Raw genomic sequence first — 23,179 nt, 5'->3', positions numbered from 1 at the left:
CTTAGATTCTCCAAAATAAACCTGCCAACTTTCGATGGTAATTTAACCACTTGGTAGCATTATAAAGACACTTTTGAAAATCTTATCATAGCTACATACATGCCAACTTCCCAATTTTTGACAGTTTTTTGCGCCTCCCGATTATTCTATTATTTCTCCCGATTTTAGCTTATTTTTTTGTGAACTTCAAACATTTGTTTTCAAATCCTGCCATTTCACCTTTTTATGCGTGTGGCCGGAAGTCCTTCACTCATTGGCCGCTTTCAAACGAAATATCTACGTTTATTAATGTGAGAAATGTGTGCGTATGTGCAATGTTTATTGAACCCGTGTATCGCGGCGTGTATATCGATCGTCAATCTCTCGTTCTCGCCTGCTATATTTATTTTTGTTCACATCAGTCTAGTCGATTCTAGAGACTAGTCGCTAGATATGGAGTCTTTTTTAGTAATTTAGTGATAGAATTTCAATGATAATGACTAGTGACTTTTCTAGAGATTTTAGGAGCCATTTGGAAACAATTCTGACTAATTTTAATTAATCTCAATACCCATAAATAAAACAAGAGTATCTGTACATTGCTCAGAATTTATAATATTTCTGTACCGGTCGTGACCACAGTAACAAGGAGAAATGCACGTTTTAATTTTCTGTAATGTCTGTCTGTATGTACGTGCATCACAAGAAAACGGCTGAAGATAATTGAATGAAAATCAGTATATAAAGTCGCTACAGTCTACGCCATAAACAATTGTGTTCACGCTGAGTGAAATGGTCATTTAGGGGAAGGCCTAAAATTTAATTCTCACATATATTATTGTTCCGAGGTATCTGTGGAACAGCAGAGGTGAAAGAAGGTGCGGGGGTGAATGGGTCTCAAACTACGAAATTAAAGTTAAGGTAAAATTTAACAAGGTTATATTTTCTTTTCAAAATCAAGAATGAGAAATAACAAATTGAACAGGTACACAGTAGCCGAAACACAATTCGAAAAGGTACAATTACAGAGATTACAGGATTTGGGCTCCGAGAGCCAGACACCCAATTCTTGAGCTATAAGCCCAACCTTACAATATACAAAGTCAACAAAGGGGCAGAAGACCCCAAACATGCCTAGGAGCACTTGCTCCTCGTTACACGGTAAAGCCTCCTCGAGGCATTCAATTCTTGAGCTATAAGCCCAACCTTACGATATACAGAAGTCAACAAAAGGGCAGAAGACCCCAAACATGCCTAGGAGCACTTGCTCCTCTTTACACGGTAAAGCCTCTCGAGGCATTCAACAACGCACTTTTTCAAGAAAGAGCAACTCGCTCTTAAAATTTAAGCCCATCAAAGGCCACACCAAACTCCACCTTCAAGTTGTCCTCTAAGGACATAAACACAGGGGTAAAATACCCCACCTACTGAGGCCTATTAAGTAAAGAAACATGAAAATTACATGGCCTCAAAAATACCAACTTGAGAGGAGGCGTACTTGCACTCCTAATACATTTTGTTTAAAACCTAATCTGGCTCTAGGCCGCTAATGCAAGGGCTAATCCCATACTAAAGAGGTGACTTATAGAAGGAACAATTTACATTACATTAAGGAAGAAAAGTTGTGAAAATAAGTTCACCTCAATGCAATATCCCGATTTGTAATTTAAAAAGATAGAATAAATACCAAGTGTTTTTACATTTTAAGGGAAGTTACATGGTAAAAGGCTTCGGACCTGCCCCGAGAGTTAAACTGCTGAGCTAGCAAGAAAAGAAGTTATTAAACGGCCATTACCTTGTGGATGAACTGCTGCCCGAAGAAAGAGGCGCTTCCCGCCCCCTGCTACGTACTTTACACACTGAAGGATGTTACTGTCGTCAAACGGCCAAGAAACTTGCATTTCAAACATCCAGCAACTTTACCAGCCTTAAAAAGGGAAAGGAACCACCACAGTCTTACGGCATTTGATGGGAGAAAACTCCAGAAGTTAGGCCAGAACTGAATCACACATATATTCCATAATTTAACACGTGTCAAGCTTATTGATTCATTTCACAATTATAGGAAAGTGCTGTTATTTTACAAATGGAACCTATAAAGACCAACATTCGACATATATAAAAAATTAGGCAAATTATGGAAATATAACGCAAGAATCAAGGCCAACATGTTTCTGTGTCACTAAACACACTGACTATATTACTAGACATTCATGTGCTTTTAGTAAATGATAAGCATTCAATTTATTAGATATTTATGTTTTATACAATACATAATCAACATAATATGAAACTTGTAATTTTATGCAAGAAGGAAATGACATTTAATCATTAGATTTAAAAGCCAACCATACACGGCATATTTAAATATTATCAATATCTGATGTTATATAAGACAAATTGTTATAATATTTTACCACATAACAACGCAAGATCCAAAGCAATAAGTATTTTAGACTTTAAAGTACAATGATTAGACTTTAAAAAATATATTAGTGTGTTTATGTAAAATATTTTATAGAGATCAACCCGCATTTATATTTTGCCTAAAATAATATCACTCCAGCAATAAGGTATAAAGATGTAACATGATATTTTATTATAATTATCACGCAAGTTTTATTTATCAAATTTTACTGATAGTCTATTCACGATTGTACATAAGTATAAAAGGGATTCGATTCAACAAAATAAGCAACAATACCTAAGATAAATGCTTAATCAACCCAAGGATGCATTCTGTCAGCCCAAGGGCATGTATATAATAGACAAAGTTTTGTAATTTTAATTTTTAATTTTAACACAACGCTTAGAAATTTGTAAGTTTTTAAGATAAGTTTTCACTGAAAATTATGAAACAATATATCATGAAGGTCTTTCAGAGGTATAAGATAGAAATGCAAATGTGATTCTGATATAGCTGAAGATGACCTATGAAGGGTCGAAACCGGTCCTAGATTGTAATACTTTGCAAGAAAATAAATGTATTGATTAGGTGGAATTTTTCTTTCCTTTTATGAAGATTATTACTGAAGTGGCGCAGAGACCCTAAAATCAGCAGTTTATATACTCTCGCGGAAAGTTCGAGGTGTTTCAGGAATGAGAACACCCTCCCACAAGAATTTTATTGGTTAAACAAGAAAACCCCTACACAAGATGAAGTATAAACACATTATTGGTGGAAAATTAATTCGAGAAATTTGGGATTGGCTAAATTCAAAACAAGAGGAAAGAAAGGGTTAATATTGCCAACTTAAACCATGACTGCAAGAAATTTAACAAAGAACAAACTTATGAATTCAAATTTTCTCCAAAAACATAGTTCTTTCACTTCGCACCAGGGTGCACAATTGTAGTTCTTCAGTAGTGTCCTCTAGAAGAGAATGTTCACACTTCTTACTACAGGCAAAACAAAACTACGTCGAAAACGACCCAGTTCAGAAACTTCAAAATTTCCAAGTATTGACATCTTCTGAGAAACTTGAAAATTAACACAGTAGATAAAGTTCAGACTTCCTCCAGCAGAGGAGTTTCAACTGGCGCAAAGTTTGAATTAGCGGCGTGGAGGTGTACCGCCCGGTACAATTATTATTGGCCCTATCGATAAATACTACATAATTAAAGTTACATATTATTAAATTCCCCATCATTTATGTTACATACATTTTTACCGTACCATCTGTTATAATAGATATTCATGAATTTGGATTTTTTGTTGCTAAGTCCGTATCAGTGCCGAGATACAAGAAAATGGGTGAACAGAATTTAATGAAAATCGGTATGTAAAGTTTGGGAAAAAGGAACTACAGTCTATGCTATAAATAATTTTATTCACCCTGTTCAAAATGGTAGTTTAGGGGAAGGTGCCAAAATTAAATTTTAATTATCTAATTAGTTATATCAGAAAGTACTACATAACAAAAGTTTTAGAGAGTACAATTTCTGATTATTTATGTCTTATTCATTGTTACCGTATCAACTATAATATTGTGAAGTTGATTATAGGAATGAGAAAAAGTCATGAAGGAACGATCGCTTGATTAATAACACAAGCGGGAGTTATAAAAGAAAAGGCGACTCACTTTACATTAGATGCTCGAATATCACAAATTCACAAGAAAACTAAATGCCTGCAATATAGACAGCTCATAAAATTGATCAACAATAACATTACCTTGACCATTGTTTGTTGTGATGTGCTTTGTGTATTCTTCTGCCGTTTATCTCCGATAGATGGGATTACTGCTGCGTACCTAGTATAATGGCCTGTCTGTATATTGGCGGGAAGTAGTTGAGGAGTTAGATCTTTCTCTTCTTTAGCATGCCATTCCTCTGGTTCATAAATTTTCTGATACTACTGGTAGCCTACGTAACACACTGGATCATCATAGTATTCCAGCTATATGATCCCTACTCTGAGGCAGTAATTCTTAAATGGAATAACCCCGAACCTACTACGTTGGTGTAGCAGGGGAGAGAGAGAATACTACCACAGGTGGCGGATAGGGGGTTTCTAACCAACTTGCCGGTGGACTTGAGCAAAATAAAATAGCTCTCACGTACCAAACACACACACACACCCCTGTGGTTGGGGGACGCAGGCGAAGAATACACCCACGGTATCCCCTGCCTGCCGTAAGGAGCAACCTAGGGATGTTTGAATTAGAACCATGAGACTACTTATAATTAGTACCACCACACTGGGTCGATTTTACTTGCGCGTAGTATCACCATGATGAATATAAGACCAAGTGTGAGGACTCAGCCGTTATAGTATGGTAGTTTATGGTCCCGCCACTGCAAGCGATTATATCCAACACGTGCTCCAGTAGTCCCGGCAACCCGGGTTTAGAAAAGTGCGGGAGACATTACTATGCGAGATATTTCAATGAATAAGTTGAAGGTTCTTTGCTTTCAGTTCCTAAACTCAGTTCATTGTGTGTTGCGAACTTCAAGCATGTGGCTTGATTGATTCCGTACTGTTTTGTGCCTGGCTCCAAGTCAGGCTATGGTAGACTAGTTGATGATATGCGAATTTTTTCACCACCAAAGGATAGAAATCAATTTGAAAAATGGGCCAAAGCTATTCCACGGAATGATACTGAGTTAACGCGTAACAGCAGTATTTTTCATGTTCTTTTCTCTGATGATTTGATAGTAAAATCAGATAAATTTATAGTGAATGCTGAAAAAGTGGATATCTCTCATGTGAGATGGAATTTACGTCCAGGTGCAGTGACTCGCATTTTCCCTAATTTGGTGCCAAATCTTCACGCATGCTTTCGGAAGTTCAGTAACCGACTAATTTAGTTCATGGGTGTTTGTTTTAATATGCTGAATGTATGATTGTTTCCATTGTACCCTGCCGTGGTATTTTAATTGTAATCTCTCATTATTTTTAAAAGACAGTGTATATACTTAACAGTTACGGAGTAATAAATTTCCTCTGGCATCATTCCTAAGACCAGGTGATCGGTTCTGTGGAGCTTGCCCACTCGAGCGCTGCCTGGCAGAGTCCTCACTCCCGGATGCAAGCTCACAGCCGCGCGCCTCTACGCTCTCTGCGGCCTGGTCTTTCTAGCTCTGGAACTTTGAACTGTTAGATCGACACTGTGGTACTTATAATACCAATATCAATGGTCCGTTATTGGACATTATAAATTTTTCAGTTAACTCATTCCTGGTTGCCAGCATTTTGCCCCTGTGTGCTAGGCTGAGCTCATCAGTTGGTACCTAGCACACCTACCAAGCCGCTGGCTAGTGCATACCGTGGAGGCCACTGCGTAGGCTAATTGTAGCCACTGGCAGTGCCAATGCATTATGAGAGACTTTGTCTCATTATCAAAAATTGATGCCTGCTTTTTTCTTTAAAAGTGAGAAAATGTGTTGTTTTTCATTTTAGCTAATATTTCATATGACAGCAGTCTGCAGTGATAAGAATTGAGGGTTTTGAAAAAGAAGCAGCAGTTTGTCCTCCTTCTTTTCAGTGTTTATATAGAACAGGAAGTTACAGTAAAGGAAATCAAAGAAGAATTTAAAAAGGGAATCAAAATCAAACCCTGGAGATTTGCTGATGATATTGTAATTTTTTCTGAGACTACACAAGATCGGGATACTCAGTGGTAGTTATCATCAACTAACACCACAAAAGGAATTAATAATTCCTCGGTCGATCTTCCTTCGTAATGACCTCATGCTTGAAACCCAACTCCAGAAGTTTTGGAGCATCAAAGAAGTAAATCGTGTTGTTTATTCACCCCAAGAAAGAGAATGCGAAAGGAAGTTTCAGAAGAATGCCAAACGAGACAGATATGGAAGATATACAGTAGGCCTTCCCCTTAAGAATGACCATGAGAAGCTCGGTAATTCAAGGGAAATGGCCCTCCAACATGTTCACTTATTAGAAAGAACACTTCAAAGGAACAAGCACTTACGCCAAGAATACTTCGATTTCATGAGAGAATACAAAGCACTTGGACACATGCAACAGATTCAGCAAGTGACAACAGTTGTTGAAGAAAATTAGCACTACTTACCATATCATCCTGTGTTTAAACGAACTAGTAGCACGGCAAAAGCGTGTGTAGTATTTGATGACTCAGCAAAGACTGAAAATGATTTAAGCTTGAACGATATACTTCTTGTAGGTCCTACAATCCAAGGCAACCTCTTCTCCATTATCCTGAGATTTTGCACCAAACATATTGCATTCACAGCAGATATAGAGAAAATGTACCACCAAATATACATCAGCCCACAGGATTACCACTTATAATGCATTCTGTGGCGAGATGATCCTAAGGGGACACTCAAAATATACACTCTTATGACAGTTACATACGGAACTTCATCTCCACCATTTCTTGCAGTAAGGTGCTTGCAGCAACTCACCGCTGATGCAGAAGAACGCTTTCCCAGAACATCCATCATTTTCAAGCGAGATTTTTACATTGACGAATGTATGTCTAGTGATAACTCAATTGAAGAAGCCTAAATTCTCCAAACTGAACTTCAAGAAATTTTCAAACGTGGAGGTTTTAATCTTCATGAATGGTGTACGAATAGTTAGGAATAGTTGAATTCTATTCCTACCACCTTCAAGAAAATCAGCACGCTCTCACTAATGACAATAGTGACATCGTAAGAATTTCAGGTCTCATATGGCAACCATCTAGCCGCAATTTCCAAATTGTCAGTGATCCTATTTCTCGTCAGCAATCGATAAACAGCGTTAAGATTGCAAACTTATTTGTCCTTTCTAGAATAACAGTAATATCATAAGGTTTATTAGCTTCTATGATAATTCTCTACAAGAGATTTATGCAACATCTTTTGCAAAATAAGACCCCTTGGGACGTCCCATTAACCTCATAACTTCTGAGAATGAAACCTTTTCTAACCAACTTCAACTTATTAAAACAATAGGCATTCCGTGGCTAGAGATAATTGATGGCAAAGTAAAGAACATTCAAATTCATGCATTTTGCGAGGCCTCAGAAAAGGGATACAGAGTCTGTATCTATATAAAATCTTGTAATCATGAAGGGAAGACTGCTGTCATGCTACGTTGTGCGAAGTCAAAAGTAGCCCCACTAAAACAGCTCACCACGTTTAAAACTATGTGGAGCTTTATTGCTAGTGAGACTTATAAAGAAAACACTTACCAGTCTGTATTTGACTTATGAAAGTGTTCATACGTGGACAGATTCTATGCTTGTATTAAATTGGCTTGCTTTCTGTTCCACAAAATGGAAAATATTTGTTGCCGATCGCGTGTACTCTGGTAGCGTGGACCTGATTGGTTGAAAGAAGATCCCACTACATGGCCACATGATAAGGATACCATTTCATTAAAAACCTTACTGGAACAAAGAAGCCTCACAGTGTTCATAACTATTCCTTACAATGAGCGTGTCCCGACCAAAGGCAGGCCAGGGTAGCAGGTAATTGGAAGGAATGGTTAATGGCCTTGGACTTTCCATTCACAGAGGTACTGTATTTATACATGCTTGGAATCGAGGAAACAGGCTTCTTAGGTGCAAGGAGTGCCTAATTTCTTACCAAAGATGCTAGTGGAAATTACATACCATGTGAAAAGTACAATAAATATTATGATTCACAAAATATGTCCTAAAAATCTCAGTTACTCACCACTGTGAACCGGCACCTGGTACACTTGGGGGAGTAGAATGATGTGCTTCTTCATGCCACTCCGTGACATCATGTAGTCATTTGTCTGTTCCTGCTCTTTCATAGCCCTCAGTTCTTATCACTGCAGGCTCATTTTTGTATAGATTATAGATAACTTCTTTTATATCTCTATAGAATATACCCATTCACAATAGGAGTGTAATCTTCTTGCCGTTAAAACCCATTCAGGAAAATTTTGAATGTTCATAGGTGTATAAGAGTAGTGCTACTTGACATAAGCTAGGTTGCTTTGTACTGAGCAACTTGGCCATGCGGTTAGGGTCACGCAGCTGTGAGCTTACATTCAGGAGATAGTGGGTTTGAACCCCACTGTCGGCAGCTCTGAAGGTGATTTTCCGTGGTTTCCCATTTGCACACCAGGCAGGTGCTGTGGCTATACCTTAATTAAGGCCATGGTCACTTCATTCGTACTCAAAGCCCTTTCCTTTCCAGTCATTTCCAAAGATCTGTGTTGATGTGATGTAAAAGCAAGTTGTAACAAAATAAATATTACTTTCATATGATTTCTTCAAACTGTGACATGTAACAGAATTCTGACCATTTCCTATTTCTGTAAATACTAGTATTATTGCACTTCAACCAATATCAAAACTAGTGGATGGACCTTACCAAACAGTTTGGCTGGAAAGACAGATAAAATGCACCCTTATGTTTGGAATTTTGACAGATTAGGTTTCTGAATCCTATTGACTATCTTATATGCAAACCATCTGCAACTAGACTATCTCTTGAAAATGTTTACCTTTGCTGTCCTCTTTGAGTGAATGTATTGTAAGAAATAAACAAGGTGGTGGGAATTTTAAATTTATGTTTTTGTGCTGTAGAATGACAATGACAAAAAAGGGAGACAGATGTCAAGGTTCCAATCTGTTTATTTGTTGTGTGTGTTAAATACTGTATTCTCTTTTCATTGTGTGTGTTTCCAGAAGTACCCTCACTTTCTTATATACACTTGCCAAATGTGGAGTATTTTAAGTGTTTTCTTGTGTTGGGATGCAGGTCATTGTGTTTATGTATGCTTTCCTTGTCTCAGGAATGAGTTATTGGGGCTTGCGGGTATGGTGAAAATTACAAATCCTGAGGAGAGTTTGAACCATAACCTCCAATCAAACGAAAGTAACTTTTGCAATGCAGTCGGCAGTGGCAGACCCTGTGTGGATGGTATCGACAGCAATAGAAGGTTGTTATGCAGCTTTAATAGTTTAGATATGAAATTTGTAGATGTTTTTAATTTTAGTGGTAGTGCACATGCATTTGCACTTTATTTTTTTGTTTTATCTATGGCTGAATTGTGATCTTATGACTGCTGTGTTGTCACTATGCATTTTAATAAACTTTTTTATTGTTTGTAGATATTGGAACTATTCTTTTAAAAATATCAAAGTTAATTTTTGACATATTTTTAACATGCAATTTTAAAATTCATAGCGGAACAAAATCATTTTAATAATTTCACTTTTTTACTGAAAAAATAATGCTATAGTAAATAATAATATTGATGGAAGTGAACATAAATTTCCTTCTGCTCCGAGTGTTTACTATTTCTCTGCATGATATGTTTCTCTTTATTGTATAATTTTTCCAGGACTTCTTCCACTGTAAACCGCAGTTTGCCAGCAATTCCTAATGATCCAGAAAGGCTTCATTTGGAAGGTAGAGATCCACTCTGGGAAGAGGCAAATGGGGATACAAGCTCTGAACTATATGCAACAGTGGAAGACAATAAGCATTCTATTCAGCCCTTAAGTAAGTTGTTAAAGAGCAAGATGCATGTGTTTCTGATTTAAGCATTTAAGGCCTTTATACAAAATACTGCGGCAGATTTTGAGGTTTTAGTGCTTCCAGTACAGTGTTTTTTAATTGAACCAAATACTATCTACTGAGTTTCCTTGGTCAGTCCTTCTATTACCTGTAAGTGATATCTCAATCTTAATTAACCTCAAAGAAATTTACAGTAACATTTTTTACAACATACTCCGCCATGTCACTTAGTGACACACCTATTTTGGATTTGAAATGTATTTGGAAAACACAGTGCAATGATATCCCACTAACCATTTATGTAGCATATTAGAACAAAATTTGACGATGGTAATAATATATTTTATACAATTTCAGACAAGTGTACGGTACATCATTTTATATTTTCTTAGTGAACAGGTATTCTAATCGGGTTGTCTCATTGAACAAAATTATCTAATTCTCGTACTTGGTACAGTCCTCGTTTGCTAATTTGCTTGGGTGACTTTATCTTGAAGAGGACTTCTTGCTTTGAATACAGAATTTCATCTCAATGAACTGGTCATCTCCAGTCCTTCAAGGTTTTTTTTCTCTCTAACATTGACCATGTATCCATCAGCTGTTATATCAGTGACTCTTCCTGGGAAGAGCTGCTCTTCATATTGGACAACTACGTGATCTCCTTCTCTGAAGATTTTATCGTGATCAGAACAACAGCCAGCCCTTCAGAGCGAGGGCACTTCAGGAGTGCTGGTATCTGACTGGTCACATTCACAATTAGAATTAAGGAAGGTTCAACCTTTTCAATACAAAATGTGTTGTACAAGATGTTCGCAACATATTATTTATTATATCATTAGTACCGGTTTCGACGCTTATTGCGTCATCATCAGCTAAAAAATCACAAGTAGGCAAAGTACATATCACAAAAGTTGTATAAATAATTCTTGCATGGCAAACTACAAATGATAGACTGCTTTTCTCCTTAAAGGCTAAAAGGAAAATGGGTAAAATATGATGATTATAATATGACATATAAAAGCGTTATAGTCTAATGAGATGGGTGAGTATTATGCAATAAAATTGGTCTGATGATTGAACATAAAAGTCTGAATGTGATAATAAAACGATGTAGTAAAATTGTCCACTCTTCTATTGTTATTCAATGGAGACACATAAGTCCAGGTCCGATGTTATGTGAGGTTGGCAAGACCATCAAAAAGTTTTTTGTCTAAGGCCGGGACACCTGATGTTAAGCGATTGAATAAGGTTGATCTTTAAAGTTGTCTCAGCTCAACAAGGGTGGTGAATCTTGTTCAGCGTGCTGTGTGTATAGTGTGAGAAGAGTTGTGGACAACCGTTAACGATTAACCTTATTCAATCGCTTAACATCAGGTGTCCCGGCCTTAGACAAAAAACTTTTTGATGGTCTTGCCAACCTCACATAACATCGGACCCGGACTTATGTGTCTCCATTGAATAACATTAGAAGAGTGGACAATTTTACTACATCGTTTTATTATCACATTCAGACTTTTATGTTCAATCATCAGACCAATTTTATTGCATAATACTCACCCATCTCATTAGACTATAACGCTTTTATATGTCATATTATATCATCATATTTTACCCATTTTCCTTTTAGCCTTTAAGGAGAAAAGCAGTCTATCATTTGTAGTTTGCCATGCAAGAATTATTTATACAACTTTTGTGATATGTACTTTGCCCACTTGTGATTTTTTAGCTGATGATGACGCAATAAGCGTCAAAACCAGTACTAATAATATAATAAATAATATGTTGTGAACATCTTGTACAACACATTTTGTATTGGAAAGGTTGAACCTTCCTTAATTCTAATAGTGAATCTCAGTTCAATACGGGAAAATGAAGTTTTTAACTTACAATGGTCACATTCGTCTTCATAAAAGTTCAGACTTTTGTCTGAGTGATGGACAGAAATCGCTTCGCAGTTTTCACTCTCGTTATCTGTTTCATCTCTGGCAGCAGATCTTTTTTGGGAAGATTGTGGCTTCTTTCCTTTCTTGTTTTTTCTGACAGATGTAGGGGATATAACAGCAGATTTTTTGGGAAGGGGTAGCAGATGTACTGGATGTAGTGGTAGAAGCAGCTGTGGCGTCTATAATGTTGGATGCTCCGGTACTCTTGCCTGGTGGGACGTTCATCTTTCTCCTTGTCTTCATTTCTTGGGGTCTAGTCATCTCTTTCCTTCTTTTATCTGGCTACTCAGTAAACACGTCCCCAGCATGGGTGTTCATGGAAGCCATCTCTTTGAGAATTTTAGATGGTAGTCGATGCAAGACCTCCTGTTTGTTGAGAGGAAATGTCTGAGTCTTCAGTAATCTGAATCTCAAATTTTGTTCTGTATTCGGCTCCAAGGCAGTCGTTAGATTCTTGAGAAGCCCAGGGAATTCGTCCTTGGGAATCGATGAACACCTGCTTGCTGAGGGAGTAATTTTTCTAGTCTATGAGAAGTTTTTTCCAGTGGCTCTTCAATGGATGAAAGAACTCAACATCTAGCGACTGAAGTAAACGCATGGAGTTAGGAGTTCATGCAGTGAATTTTATGTTATTTTCCTCACAGAGGTGCAGCACTTTGAGACTGATGTGGGAACTCAAGTTATCTCCTATTATAACCTTTCTCCCTTCTTTGTCTTTTCAAAATTGGCAGCATAAGGGAAATGAACCAGTCTTTAAAGACTTGGTGGTAGAACCATCCCAACTTAGTTTGGTTATACCGTGTACCATCAGGTCCATTTTTGGTCCAAGTTGCCCATAGTTTCTTTGCTTTATAATTCACGGAGAGTGGTACCAATGTACTAACAGCATTGCCACTAGCCATTATTGATGTGCATGCTTTTGATGAGTTTTGTATATGTTCCGAGTACTTTGCTTTACGGCACGTAATTACCATTTTGCTTCCCGGATCATCAAACAAGTTGGTTTCATCGAAATTCCAGACATTTTTAGTAAGATCACCATCCACTTCCCCTCCAGGTTACCAAGAAACATGTCAATTACTTCATTATCATTGCCAGCCCTTTCATAACCAATATTTTCTTATGCTCTTTGAGTAACGACATTTTGATGGCATCATATGAATAATTCAGACGAGTCTCTCCCCAGAAAATTACTCTTAAAGCAAGGCACAACCCTGCCTATCCTGTCAAGGTAAGCTTTGATAACACACCATAGGTCAAACATCATTATGGAATTTCCATATGATGACATGGCAATTGTGTGGGCTGCAAATAAGATTTCTTCCTCAGCTGATAAGATTGTTTGCTCACCCAGAGATTTTGCTGGTTTGGTGATTGAGCCCCATGGCTCTTTCTTCTTTAGCCACAAAGTATTCCTATGAATGTTAACATTTTTGAAACACTACGGTTTAGTAGACTTACCAATCAGTGTTACCTTTCTTTTATCCCTTGCATTGGCGTTAGTATAAAACGCAGCGGTTATTCTGTACTTGAATTTCTTGCAATCCCTCACAGTAACATTTGATATTGTTTTTATCTGGTTGCATACAAAAATAATACAGTTTCATCCATTATTGTATGCATCATTGCATCATAATTTTTAATTGCTAATAGGTTTTCACGGCCCTCTTGTACAACTGCCTGGTCAACTTCTGCCCTCTCACCATGCTTTGCATGCTGCATCAGCTCACGACATTTTTGAAACAAAATAGCCAACCATTGCTGTATGCCATGTCTGTAATGCCTTATTTGTCACCAGTAAACTTTGCTTGTTCCTTAATGACCTCGTTGATTGCAGTTCATTTTTTGCATTGACTTGGGATATCTAAATAACCAAAGCTAGCTTCTCACACTTAGCACTTTTAAATTTTTTGGCTGACAGAGATGTTTCATCCGTCCACTTATGTTTTTCACAATAGAATGTCTCCAATACTTTGTCTGCTTAGGCATACACTTCTTACTCGTCTCTTACACTTGACGTCGTTTATTTATTCTTTGTAGAAATTTGATCACAGAGGGCAGATAACACAGATATGACTGAAATTCACAGTAGGTCAAGGTAAGCGGCTGTCAAGCTCTTTATCCTCAAATTGCTTTGTCCAGGGTTCTAGAGCTTATCTTAGAAACAGTCCACAGTGATAATCTATAAGGACATTGTATGCTGTGATCATTTTTCCAGAGTAGGTACAGGAAATCCCTTGCACTATGCCGCTCAAAATAATTAGTTATTAGTGAGAATTGGGCGAGTTGGCCATGTGGTTAGGGGTGCGCAGCTGTGAGCTTTCATCCGGGAGATAGTGGGTTCGAGCCCCACTGTCGGCAGCCCTGAAGATGGTTTTCCGTGGCTTCCCATTTGCACACCAGGCAAATGCTGGGCCTGTACCTTAATTAAGGTCATGGCTGCTTCCTTCCCACTCCTAGCCCTTTCCTATTCCATCGCCACCATAAGACCTATATTTGTCGGTGCGGCATAAAACAAAAAAATTGTATTAATGTGTTTTGGTAGCATTGAGCCTGGTTCACGTTCCTAAAGGATTAGGTAAGTATCATGTTTCCATTTGAAGATTAAGTTCCTGGGTTCCTGCCGTTAATTTTAAATCAACAGTTGGCGATATATCGAGTACACTTTTCACGCTCTAGTACACTTCTGTACCTGTGCTACCAGTGGCGGATAGCAGTAGAAAGGTGTGACATATCGAGATACTAGCTGTGCTACTTTCAATCAGGAATACCTGTTCATTGCTCATCGTAGGTGATGAATGAGGGTGGCAATATATAGGGGGTTGACTGTACATACTTGTTCAGTATCAATTTTATTGCAATCCTCATACTAGTTCTACCAAATTCTGTAACCTAAAACATTACTGGAAATACTTCTTTTTGCTCTTAGCAAGTTTGTCAGATGTTTTTCCCATTTATGTTGGATCTGCCTTGATATGTTTCCTCCACTTTGATTGAAGGCATGTGTGCAAAACTGGGTTAACCCTCATTTTCTTGGAACTGAGAAAATTAAGGTTTTTGCGTTTGTCACAAAAAAATATTAGTACTACTTATGCAGTATCTGTTTTCTATTGGGGTAAAAAGTACACATCCCAAAGTTTTTTATCAGCAAGATTGAAGAGCACAGCAGTGAAAATACTAGTGCTGTATTAACACACAAAAATCAATTACAGTAGTCAGTTTTGCAATTGGCAGTTCGTACATGACAGAAACAAGAGCATATTTCAGAGTGAATAAATAATTTACAAACGTTAATACTGAGATGTTACTTGCAAGGTTCATCATCTTATGTAATCATAGGCATAATAAACGTAATAGTTGACTGACAATTAGGAAATTCTGGGTTTGATTCCCATCTCTGCTACCAAATTTTATTTGGCTGAAAGGGTCTGAAATGTGGTTGCACCTACCTAATGATGCCAAATGGTGAACAAAAAAATAAGAGGTATACAGTAGAACCTCGATTATATGTTCCCGGAAACTATGTTCTCCCGTATTATTTGTTAAAATTACCTGGTCCCGCGAGCATCCTAATTGAATCACATTGTACAAATCCCGCATTATCCGTTTCTCGAAGAAACGATTTCCCGGATCACCGTCCAGAAATTTCAGTCCCATTAAAGCTAAATCCTCGATCACACGTTTTTCAAGAAACTGTATCTTACGAAAGGACGGCTCACCGTCCACCGTCCAGAAATTTCAGTCCCATTAAAGCTAAATCCTCGATCACACGTTTTTCAAGAAACTGTATCTTACGAAAGGACGGCTACGGCATACTTCAGGATCGTGGTGTTGATGTCCCATCATTGCGGTAATTTGAAGAAGTACTGTACTGGAAAAGCGATCGGTGGTGAACTTGCATAAGGGATCATCTTAACATCGCATTCGGATAGTATTGTTTAGAGAATCCTCGGAAATCATAAAGCAGAGAGTGCCCACGACAATTGGAATGAGACAGAGCGCATTTCGACAGCTCTATTTGAAAAGTGAACGAGTTTCGTCAAATGTTCATACTTCCAAAACGTCTACAGTATGTCCAGGGTTAGATGTTTATTTTTTACTTTTTTCGAGTGTATCGCCGAACAGGTTTTCGTCATTTCCCTCAGGGCACTGTATAGTCACTGGGCTTTCTGGCCGGAATCGAAACTGCTCCTCCTTAAGTAACACACATTTAGTAGGCCTACCGTATTTTTATATTGTCATATACAATTGTTATCGAGACCAGAACAGATGTTGCACCTTACGTACATAAAGCCATGGGAGGTTTTGGGATTGCCTATTACTGTTTTTGTCCTAATAAAAGACCAGGAATTTCATGTTTTTGTGTTAAAATGTTATAAAAGCTGCAGTCGTTTCATTTGCGCACATTACATTTAAAAATTTGGTATTATTTCGCATTCGTACCAACTTGTACAGCGAGTGCGCTTTCCAACTGAGCTCAAGGTCGTGAATAATCGTAATTTTGGAAGTGTTAATTATATTTCTTTTCTTTCCAATTTGATTGTGATTAGTGACGGGTAGAACTAAATATAGTGCATTCGAGAACTTCAGGATTGATACTTATGAAACCATATTCTGGAGTTCAACATAACCTTTAAAAGTCGATGTAGGCCTAATTTACGCGGTACAAGATTTCCATAAACTGACTAGGAACAGTATATACAATAATAAAGTTTTATTATGAATCCACCTGTTCAATACATTATAATGTTGTTACATTTAAAATAACTTCATTAGTTAAAAAGTTATATATGGGATATGTTTCCCTCTCTTATAGAGCATCATCAGCCAAATCTGAATCTCAAATAATTGTTATTTACGTAAATAAAGACTTAAGAACTATTAGAACATTTTTGACAAACTTAAAACTTATTCTATTAGAAAATCATAAAATATAAAATCTTTGTATACATGGCTTAATTACATGTGCTTAATAGGAAGGTACATTAAAATTATGAAAGAGAGAGTACTAAAATATAAAATAAATAATATATATATCATGTCCAAAATCCTAGAAAGACGTGAAGATCAATCTTAGGAGCTAAATTTGAGGATTTTCTTAGCAATGAGATCTGGTAAAAAAGTTATTTATCCCTTGTGGATAAGAGTCTATAAAGATTCAAATTTATCGTCAATTTGATGATTGAACTTATAACAGGATAAATGTTGGTCTTCAAGAAATTTAAATGCTTGTTGTCATGTGACCTCGGCGAATGCTGTTGGAAAGATATGTTCTTATAGATGTCAATGACCGTTCGTTGAACTAATGGATTTGATAAGGATGATTGAAAGGGACGTAAATCAACGTTTGTATTGAAAGCTGCTGCTTGGTTTATCTTGTTGAATGTCTGTAACAAGAAAAGGAATCTTGTAAGTAATCGAAATTTGTGTTGCTAGTTAAGAGTGTGCTTCTAGAAACTTCACTTACCCCTCCAATTGCTGTTTGTCGGTTTGGTGTTGTCCGAGGTTATGTGGTGACTGTCTGTTCTATGTCTACTCCTTGTGTTGTAAGAGTGAGGTGGTGGGGGTTGAGGGGAGGGAGTAGGGGTAGGAGGAGAAATGTTTGTGGTGTGGTTTTGGAAGGGGAATGTCTAGTAGGAGCGCAGGGAGGGGTTGAGTTCTTTAATGTTGGATGATTATTAGTTGTTTTGGGAATGAAAACTTTGGCAAAATTACTTTTTTCTAGATTAAGCGTCTTTAAGAGTTTCGGTAATTGTTCGTGTAACGGATTTCTTATTTCAATTTTGTCATTTAAATTTTTTTCTTTATTGAAATACTGGTCTAAGTGGATATAAATATTTTCTAATTCTGTCATTAGTTTACCTTTTTCTATCTTCTTTATAATTTTTAGGTCTTTCTCTATGGTTGTAAATTGGTGGCCTGACTCTCTCATGTGAGCACTCATCGCAGAATGTTTGTTGTGCTTTGTAGCATTAACGTGTTCTAAGTATCTTGTGAGAAAGTTACGGCCAGTTTGGCCAACATATGAACATTTACATTCTACACATGTTAATCTATAGATGCCAGAACTTAGATGAGGGTTCTTGTTGGAATTTATACTATTGTGGTTGAAAAAAATGTTTCTGTTTGTATTTTGTGTTTTGAATGCTACATTCACATATCGTTTTTTGATAGGATTAGTTATTTGAAAAATGGCTGGATTGGTGAATGTAAATGTTACGAATTTGGACTGCTTAGTTTTTTCGGGAGTAAGATTAGTTACTAACTTTTGTTTTACTTTATTGATGATCCGATTGACTATATTTATTTTATATCCATTAATTGAGGCCAGATCTTTTATAAAATTGAGTTCCTTTTTTAAGTTACTCTCTGAAAGGGGGATTTTGAAAGCTCTATAAACTAAACTGTAAAAAGCCGCCTGTTTATGTGATTTTGGGTGAAGAGAATCATTTTTTATCGTTAGAGGAGCGTATGATGGTTTTCTAAATATTTGAAATTCAAAACTATCTCTTATTCGTGTTACATTAATATCCAGGAATTTTATTGAGTTGTTAGTTTCATCTTCTTTCGTGAATTTTATATTTGGGTCAATATTATTATTATTAGGTTCGTTACGACCCCTGAGGATCACGAGTGACTTGTTCGGTACGTCTTCTTTCTTCCCAATACCTCTTCATTCTCTCACTCCTCCTCTTTCTCTCGGCTTCTGTGATCTGAATCTGGATCCTGGTGTCTGTCCATCTGTGACCTATCTATTATGACAAAGGTGTCGTCTACATACCTGATCCAAAAGCAAAGTCCATTTATTTTTGTGTTTATTTTGTTTTACTCCAAATTATCCATATATATGGCTGCCAGTATGCCCGACGTGGGGTCTCCCATTGCTAGGCATGTTTGATGGTAAATCTTTTTATTAAAAGTGAAGTAATTATTGTTTAATACAAATTTCAGTAGGTTTACGAATTCATCTATTTCACATCTACTTAATTTACTGTATGTAAGGAGATTGTGTTTGATGATATTGATGGTTTCTCTAACCGGTATATTTGGATACATGTTGGTTATGTCAAATGAAACCATTTTATGTTGTGGTTGTAAATTGAATTTTCCTAGTTTATTACAAAATTCTATTGAATTTTTGATTGTTGATTCGTTGTTAAATTTGTAATGTCTTTTGAGGAAATAGTGTATAAATTTGGATGTTTTATACGTGGGACTATTTCTACTGTTTATTATAGGACGTATGGGTACGTTGGGTTTATGTAATTTGGGCAATGCCCTAGCTGTTAGTAACTTTGGATTCATATTTATCATTTTTTGGTGTTCTTGTTCATTAAATAAAAAGTAGAATTCTTGAGGATAATTTTTAGATTCCGTTGAATCTTATTTATGGGATCCTGGTACACGACAGTGTAGGTTTTGTCTGAAAAGAATTCTTCTGTTTTTTCAATATAGTCGTTTTTATTTAAGAGGACTGTGGTTTCACCTTTGTCTGCTTCCCGGCTCCCGGCTTTCGTAAGGGAAATAAACAAAAGTTCTAATCCCACTCTCATAACAGAAATAATGACACTAAAAACAAAACTAAACAAAAATAATGTAGTTGTTACCAAAGCAGACAAAGGTGAAACCACAGTCCTCTTAAATAAAAACGACTATATTGAAAAAAACAGAAGAATTCTTTTCAGACAAAACCTACACTGTCGTAAACCAGGATCCCATAAATAAGATTCAACGGAATCTAAAAATTATCCTCAAGAATTCTACTTTTTTATTTAATGAACAAGAACACCAAAAAATGATAAATATGAATCCAAAGTTACTAACAGCTAGGGCATTGCCCAAATTACATAAACCCAACGTACCCATACGTCCTATAATAAACAGTAGAAATAGTCCCACGTATAAAACATCCAAATTTATACACTATTTCCTCAAAAGACATTACAAATTTAACAACGAATCAACAATCAAAAATTCAATAGAATTTTGTAATAAACTAGGAAAATTCAATTTACAACCACAACATAAAATGGTTTCATTCGACATAACCAACATGTATCCAAATATACCGGTTAAAGAAACCATCAATATCATCAAACACAATCTCCTTACATACAGTAAATTAAGTAGATGTGAAATAGATGAATTCGTAAACCTACTGAAATTTGTATTAAACAATAATTACTTCACTTTTAATAAAAAGATTTACCATCAAACATGCCTAGCAATGGGAGACCCCACGTCGGGCATACTGGCAGGCATATATATGGATCATTTGGAGCAAAACAAAATAAACACAAAAATAAATGGACTTTGCTTTTGGATCAGGTATGTAGACGACACCTTTGTCATAATAGATAGGTCACAGATGGACAGACACCAGGATCCAGATTCAGATCACGGAAGCCGAGAGAAAGAGGAGGAGTGAGAGAATGAAGAGGTATTGGGAAGAAAGAAGACGTACCGAACAAGTCACTCGTGATCCTCAGGGGTCGTAACGAACCTAATAATAATAATATTGACCCAAATATAAAATTCACGAAAGAAGATGAAACTAACAACTCAATAAAATTCCTGGATATTAATGTAACACGAATAAGAGATAGTTTTGAATTTCAAATATTTAGAAAACCATCATACGCTCCTCTAACGATAAAAAATGATTCTCTTCACCCAAAATCACATAAACAGGTGGCTTTTTACAGTTTAGTTTATAGAGCTTTCAAAATCCCCCTTTCAGAGAGTAACTTAAAAAAGGAACTCAATTTTATAAAAGATCTGGCCTCAATTAATGGATATAAAATAAATATAGTCAATCGGATCATCAATAAAGTAAACCAAAAGTTAGTAACTAATCTTACTCCCGAAAAAACTAAGCAGTCCAAATTCGTAACATTTACATTCACCAATCCAGCCATTTTTCAAATAACTAATCCTATAAAAAACGAGATGTGAATGTAGCATTCAAAACACAAAATACAAACAGAAACATTTTTTTCAACCACAATAGTATAAATTCCAACAAGAACCCTTATCTAAGTTCTGGCATCTATAGATTAACATGTGTAGAATGTAAATGTTCATATGTTGGCCAAACTGGCCGTAACTTTCTCACAAGATACTTAGAACACGTTAATGCTACAAAGCACAACAAACATTCTGCGATGAGTGCTCACATGAGAGAGTCAGGCCACCAATTTACAACCATAGAGAAAGACCTAAAAATTATAAAGAAGATAGAAAAAGGTAAACTAATGACAGAATTAGAAAATATTTATATCCACTTAGACCAGTATTTCAATAAAGAAAAAAATTTAAATGACAAAATTGAAATAAGAAATCCGTTACACGAACAATTACCGAAACTCTTAAAGACGCTTAATCTAGAAAAAAGTAATTTTGCCAAGTTTTCATTCCCAAAACAACTAATAATCATCCAACATTAAAGAACTCAACCCCTGCCTGCGCTCCTACTAGACATTCCCCTTCCAAAACCACACCCACAAACATTTCTCCTCCTACCCCTACTCCCTCCCCTCAACCCCCACCACCTCACTCTTACAACACAAGGAGTAGACATAGAACAGACAGTCACCACATAACCTCGGACAACACCAAACCGACAAACAGCAGTTGGAGGGGTAAGTGAAGTTTCTAGAAGCACACTCTTAACTAGCAACACAAATTTCGATTACTTACAAGATTCCTTTTCTTGTTACAGATATTCAACAAGATAAACCAAGCAGCAGCTTTCAATACAAACGTTGATTTACGTCCCTTTCAATCATCCTTATCAAATCCATTAGTTCAACGAACGGTCATTGACATCTATAAGAACATATCTTTTCAACAGCATTCGCCGAGGTCACATGACAACAAGCATTTAAATTTCTTGAAGACCAACAATTATCCTGTTATAAGTTCAATCATCAAATTGACGATAAATTTGAATCTTTATAGACTCTTATCCACAAGGGATAAATAACTTTTTTACCAGATCTCATTGCTAAGAAAATCCTCAAATTTAGCTCCTAAGATTGATCTTCACATCTTTCTAGGATTTTGGACATGATATATATATTATTTATTTTATATTTTAGTACTCTCTCTTTCATAATTTTAATGTATCTTCCTATTAAGCACATGTAATTAAGCCATGTATACAAAGATTTTATATTTTATGATTTTCTAATAGAATAAGTTTTAAGTTTGTCAAAAATGTTCTAATAGTTCTTAAGTCTTTATTTACGTAAATAACAATTATTTGAGATTCAGATTTGGCTGATGATGCTCTATAAGGGAGCGAAACATGTCCCATATATAACTTTTTAACTAATGAAGTTATTTTAAATGTAACAACATTATAATGTATTGAACAGGTGGATTCATAATAAAACTTTATTATTGTATATCAAGTTTTCAATACGGATTAAAACATGAGATTAGTCACTTGCAATAGGAACAGTATACCAGTGACCAAATTATAATGGAAGATTTAAAAAAAAAAAGGGATTTTGCCATCATGTTGGACGATTTTGTATCTAATGTTCTTTATTTGATTAGATTAGAGAATGAAAAACTACTTGTGGTCGATTGTGTTTGGCTTGGCATTACGGGTATTAGATTTTTCGAAGAGTTTGGCTGATCAAAGTTGCTGAACTGAAAGAAGTTTTCAAAGGAATATGACAAAGTTTTCAGAGGAAACTGACGAAGTTTCTCCGGTAAAACTGAATGTAAAGTTTCGAGATTTTTAAGTCACGTATCGGTAATAAACTTTTGATGCTAACCCCGTGGTCTAACTTGCCTGCCTCTCACCCGTAGGGCCCAGGTTCGATTACTGTCCAGGTCAGGCATTTTTACGTGGATATGAGGGCTGGTTCCTGGTTCAGGCATTCTACGGTTACGGTACCTTTTTTTGAGGAGCTATTTGATGGTGATATGGCGACCCCAGTCTAGAGAGCCAGGAATAACGACCGAGAGGATTCATCACACTGATCCTGCGTCATCTCGTAATCTGCAGGCCTTTGGACCGAGGGCGGTCGCTTGGTAGGTGGAAGGCCCATTGGGACTGTAGTTTGGTTTGGTTTGGTTTAGGGGCGTTTGCAAGATTATAAGTATACCGTACATATTTCATTTTTGTGATGTTTAGCCAAATTGTTGATGGTTCATTCGTTCCCGGATTTTCCATTTCCCCGTGTTGTACGTTTTTTTTTTTTCGTGGTCCCTCTAAAAACGGAGAATCGAGGTTCCACTGTACATACATACATACATTAGGGTGTCCCTTA

General features: G+C 36.5%; 1 protein-coding gene across 3 annotated transcripts in view; it reads left to right on the top strand.

Annotated features, from left to right (window-relative positions):
* Positions 1 to 23,179, top strand: part of LOC136857805 (uncharacterized) — a 240,432-nt gene that overhangs the window by 19,733 nt on the left and 197,520 nt on the right. For 2 of the 3 annotated variants that reach the window (XM_067136748.2, XM_067136746.2), the window contains exons 2-3: positions 9,224 to 9,370; positions 9,776 to 9,936. In XM_067136748.2, coding sequence (XP_066992849.2) covers positions 9,224 to 9,370; positions 9,776 to 9,936 — 308 coding nt within the window. The remainder of the gene's footprint in view (positions 1 to 9,223; positions 9,371 to 9,775; positions 9,937 to 23,179) is intronic. The other variant, XM_067136747.2, reaches the window with a different exon arrangement.

The sequence above is a fragment of the Anabrus simplex genome, chromosome 1, assembly GCF_040414725.1.
Source record: "Anabrus simplex isolate iqAnaSimp1 chromosome 1, ASM4041472v1, whole genome shotgun sequence".
Taxonomy (NCBI): Eukaryota; Metazoa; Arthropoda; class Insecta; order Orthoptera; family Tettigoniidae; genus Anabrus; species Anabrus simplex.
Note: the sequence above shows the minus strand (reverse complement) of the source record. Positions and strands in the feature narration are given on the sequence as shown.